Source organism: Octopus bimaculoides, chromosome 19 (genome assembly GCF_046866305.1).
Source record: "Octopus bimaculoides isolate indiv1 chromosome 19, ASM4686630v1, whole genome shotgun sequence".
Lineage (NCBI taxonomy): Eukaryota > Metazoa > Mollusca > Cephalopoda > Octopoda > Octopodidae > Octopus > Octopus bimaculoides.
The window spans coordinates 4,407,795-4,412,794 of record NC_142946.1 but is presented as its reverse complement, the minus strand read 5'-3'; the positions used below and the strand labels follow the sequence as shown (position 1 = coordinate 4,412,794).

Here is a 5,000-nt window from a genome sequence, read left to right as displayed (position 1 = left end):
GTGGACTGTTTTGCCTGTTCTGACCCAAGTTAGCATAAATGTCCCACTCTTTGGGTTGTAAGTGCTGCTGGTTCACTTGCTCTTCTCTCTCTCTCCACACCTGATTCATGACATTTGTATTATAACGAACAGGTGGAGGCTGGTCCTTATCTACATTGTCTACACTAAGATAGCTTTCATCATCCGTAAAACTAATATTGTTGCTGTCAGTGTCATCATTGTGATTGTATGGGATTATTGTGGTCCCTGGAGTTTTAATGGGAAATGGAGGCGAGATTTCCGTCGCCTCTGTATTAAAAGTGTTGAACTTAGACTTATCTAATGAGTTTATACTGATCTGGTCATCCAGTGAGCCCACAAAGCTGATGTTTGTTTGGCTGTTCTGAATGTTGCTCTTTGACCAGTTAGAGGTCATCTGAGATCGAGATCTGGCCGAAGAGCGTAAGGAGGCACAACGCTGAAGTCGCATGTCTTTGCGTATTTTAGACTTTTTGAGCCAAAGTACAATCAATATAATGATGATGATGACAAGTACACTGAAGATGCTGGTTGTTAATGCAATGACGAGTGTGTAATCGGTTGTCTTGGCAACGAAAGGATCTGAAACAAGAGAGAAAGTTCAGTTTTAATATAGAGTTTCATTCCACATTTGATCAGTTCGTTAGACCCCCAAAGCCATTCAATGTTTAAAAACTAGTTTTATAGAAACTCCTTTCAAAATTCCTAATTTGTTTTTTCACACCTTAACTTGTGTAGGTTGAACTATGTATATACTTGTATTCTTTTCCACTCTGGGCACAAGGCCTGAAATTTTTAGGGAGGGGGGGACAGTTGATTAGATCGACCCCAGTATGTAACTGGTACTTAATTTATCGACCCCGAAAGGATGTAAAGCAAAGTCAACCTTGGCGGAATTTGAACTCAGACTGTAAAGACAGATGAAATACCGCTAAGCATTTCACCTGGCGTGCTACCGTTTCTGCCAGCTCACCGCTTTATGTATATACTTCTATTAAAAGTTTGTTATTTAAATCTCCTTTACTCAAAGTTTTACGGACATAAAAGCATATCTGATTCTTAAGAACAGGGGTTCTCAACCATTTTTTTTTTCTATGGATCCCATTAATTTCTATTTTATTCTGGTCGATCCCCCATAAACATTCACTGTTTAAAAACTAGTTTTATAGAAACTCCTTTCAAAATTCCTATATTGTTTTTCACACCTGAACTTGTGTAGATTGAACTCTGTAAAATATTAGAGAAAGAAACCTGGGTGGGGGGGAGTGCGGGGGTGGTACATGGTTGTGTTACATAAGCAAGGATGGAAACATTTACCCAAGTTTAAAATAGACAATAAATAAATAAATGATATTGATGATGACGATGAGGAGGAGAAGGAGAACGATGACGACGACGATGAAGATGATGAGGGATAGAAGACTGCAAGGAGTGAATAGTTCTCACCTGTTTCACAAATAAACGGCAGCAAAAGTAAATGGCAGCTTTCGTGTGTTTCAGCAAAATCATCGTAAAATATGCCACACATCCCGACCGAGCTGGGTTTGTTCATCCAAATCCTCGACTTTGTATCATAGCCAAAGTCAGAATCTATGAGCAATTTTTTAGCAAATGATTCCATGTCTTTACTCTCCATGAGTTCAGCACCTAAAGACTGAACAAAAAGAAAAAAAAGAAAAAAATAAGTATAATAATAATAATATCGAATTTTGGCACAGGGCCAGCAATTTTGGAAGAGGAGTAAGTATATATATGTATATATACATATTATATACATAGGCAAATTTGAAGATTGCCTCGCTAGAATTAAAGAAATCCTCATGAAACTGGAACACCATGTGACCATATTTCTTATGGGTGATTTCAACTTCCCCAACGTCAAATGGCCCGAAGGTCTCATACTCTCAGGAATGACTTATCGCAAGCAAGCACAGGTGGAATGCCTGCTCAACCTCACCAATGCCCTATTCATGGAGCAAACTGTTCTCAGACCAACTAGAGCGAATAACATTCTAGATCTCTGCTTCACGAACAATATGGACATCATTCATGATGTGAAAGTGACGCCGACATTAGTTTCGGATCACAACATAATAGAGCTGTCTATGTTTGGGCCAAAAGAAACCAGAGACATACAGCCTAAAGGAAGCACCCAAAATCTCTCCAATCTGAACTTCCACAAAGCGGACTGGAAATCGATTCAGAAAGAGATCCTCAGAGAGGATTGGCCAAAATGTCTCTCCACACCAGACATTGACATGAAACTAGAATGTTTCATGTCTATTGTGCAAGCCATAGGCCAGAAATATGTCCCAGAGCACAAGGCCAAAACAAATAGGAACAAGATTCCAAGGGAGAGGAAGATCCTCATGAGACGACGGACAAAAGTTGCAAATCGACTCAACCAGCATCCCAAGAATGGCCAAAGGTCCTGCCTAAAAACGACACTGATGGAGATCGAAAAAAGGCTGCAACAATCCTATGTGAAGGAGAGAGCAGACAAAGAAGCCTGGGTTATAAAAAACATTAAGTCAAACCCAAAGGCCTTCTTTCATTACGCAAAAGAAACAGCCTCAGTACGCTGTAAGATTGGACCCCTCTTCGAAAAGGATGGCTCCCTCACAGACAGTCCAACTAGGATCAGTGAGGTACTGAATGAGCAATTCAAAAGTGTCTTCACCACTCCATTGGAGCACAGACAAGTGAACAAACCAGTGGACTTCTTTGCTACCTCCCCTATAACCAGTGAGGCAGTTACGATGGAATACATCAACATTAGCAAAGAAGATGTACTACTAGCTAAACATGAAGTGGACACAAACTCAACTGCTGGCCCTGATGGTTTCCCAGCAATCCTCCTTAAATCGTTTAAGCATGCCCTGGCAAAACCCCTCCAGATCCTCTTCCAGAGCTTTCTCGCAAACGGAAGACTGCCAAGCAAGCTGAAGGAGAGAATAATATGCCCAATCCATAAAGGGGGAAGCAGAGCAGATGCCAAAAACTATAGGCCTATCTCTCTGACTTCACACATCAGTAAAGTCATAGAAAGGATAATCAGAGGAAAACTGATCGCTTTCCTTGAAGAAAATAAATTGCTGAGTGATACCCAACATGGCTTTCGACCAGGTAGGAGCTGCCTGACCCAGCTCTTACAACATTACGACTGGGTGTTGAGGCAGTTACTCAACAACTCAAATGTGGACGTAATATACCTTGATTTTGCAAAAGCTTTTGACAAAGTGGATCATGGTGTGATATGCCACAAACTGCGTGATCTTGGCATAGCTGGAAAACTTGGAGAGTGGTTACATGACTTTCTGAAAGATAGAAGTCAGGCAGTAGTGGCTAATGGAGCCACCTCTGTGAGAACACAAATAATGAGCGGTGTTCCACAGGGCACTGTCTTGGGACCATTGCTTTTTATAGTTGCTCTCTCAGATATGCCTTCAAGTGCCCGGATAGCCACTCTTGCAAGCTACGCAGACGATACAAAAGTCTCGCAGAAAATACAGAACTCCAGTGATGTTGCACACCTGCAGCAGGAATTGGACTCAGTTTACAGATGGGCTGAGGACAATAATATGCAGTTTAATGCTGAAAAATTCCAAGCCCTGCGCTACCAACGTCCAAAACTGAATATGAAACTTACAGAGTACACTGGTCCACAGGGAATTTCAATCCCAGAGCCTAAATCAGTGAGAGACCTGGGTATCGACATGAGTGATGATACCTCTTTCCTAGTGCACATTACCAGAATGGCAACAAAGTGCAGACGATTGGCTGGATGGATCCTGAGAACATTCAGAACCAGAGATAAGGAAACCATGATGATCCTCTGGAGGACATTCGTCCTCAGCCGCCTGGATTACTGCTCACAGCTGTGGTCACCCACCAGTCTGAAATTAACAGCAGACCTTGAAGCAATCCAGAGGAGATTCACAAAGAAGATTGTCTCTTTGCAACTGGTCAGCTACTGGGAAAGGCTGAAACAGCTAAGACTCTACTCCCTGGAGAGAAGGCGGGAGAGGTATGCAGTAATATACATCTGGAAGATCCTGGAAGGAATTGTGCCAAATTTTGGCATTGAAAGCTACACCAATGCCAGAACGGGACGGCACTGCATAGTGCCAAAGATCCCAGCAATGCCATCGCGCTTCAGGACCAGTTACTGCAACAGCTTGGGATTCAGGGGCCCACAGCTTTTTAATATTCTCCCAAAGAGCCTGAGGAATCTGCACAAAGTAGATGTAGGAGTTTTTAAATCAAAGCTGGATCTCTTCCTATCGAGAGTCCCAGATGAACCTACCTCGCGGCAGGAGGTGCAAATGAGAGTTGCTAAATCAAACTCCATTCTTCACCAAGTGCCACATATTGTAAGAGGCTCCCTGTAATAACAGTGTAGCAACACGGTGGTGCATCAGCATGGCCGCAGCTCTGAGCTGAAACTTTGAAATGAAAAAAAAAAAAATATATATATATATGTATGTATATATATATATATATATATATATGTATATATATATGTATATATATATATGTATATATATATATATGTATATATATATATATATGTATATATATATATATGTATATATATATATATGTATATATATATATATATGTATATATATATATATGTATATATATATGTATATATATATATATGTATATATATATATATGTATATATATATATATGTATATATATATATATGTATATATATATATATGTATATATATATATATGTATATATATATATGTATATATATATATATGTATATATATATATATGTATATATATATATATGTATATATATATATATGTATATATATATATATGTATATATATATATATGTATATATATATATATGTATATATATATATATGTATATATATATATATGTATATATATATGTATATATATATATGTATATATATATATATGTATATATATATATATATGTATATATACAATATATAT

The 5,000-nt window shown here is 38.6% G+C and overlaps 1 protein-coding gene across 1 annotated transcript in view; it reads right to left on the bottom strand.

Annotated features, from left to right (window-relative positions):
• Positions 1–5,000, bottom strand: part of LOC106878360 (protein bark beetle) — a 30,758-nt gene that overhangs the window by 945 nt on the left and 24,813 nt on the right. Inside the window, exons 15-16 of the mRNA XM_014927552.3 lie at positions 1,465–1,672; positions 1–600 (exon numbers count right to left, since the gene is read on the bottom strand). The exon at positions 1–600 is cut by the window's left edge and continues 945 nt beyond it. Coding sequence (XP_014783038.2) covers positions 1–600; positions 1,465–1,672 — 808 coding nt within the window. The remainder of the gene's footprint in view (positions 601–1,464; positions 1,673–5,000) is intronic.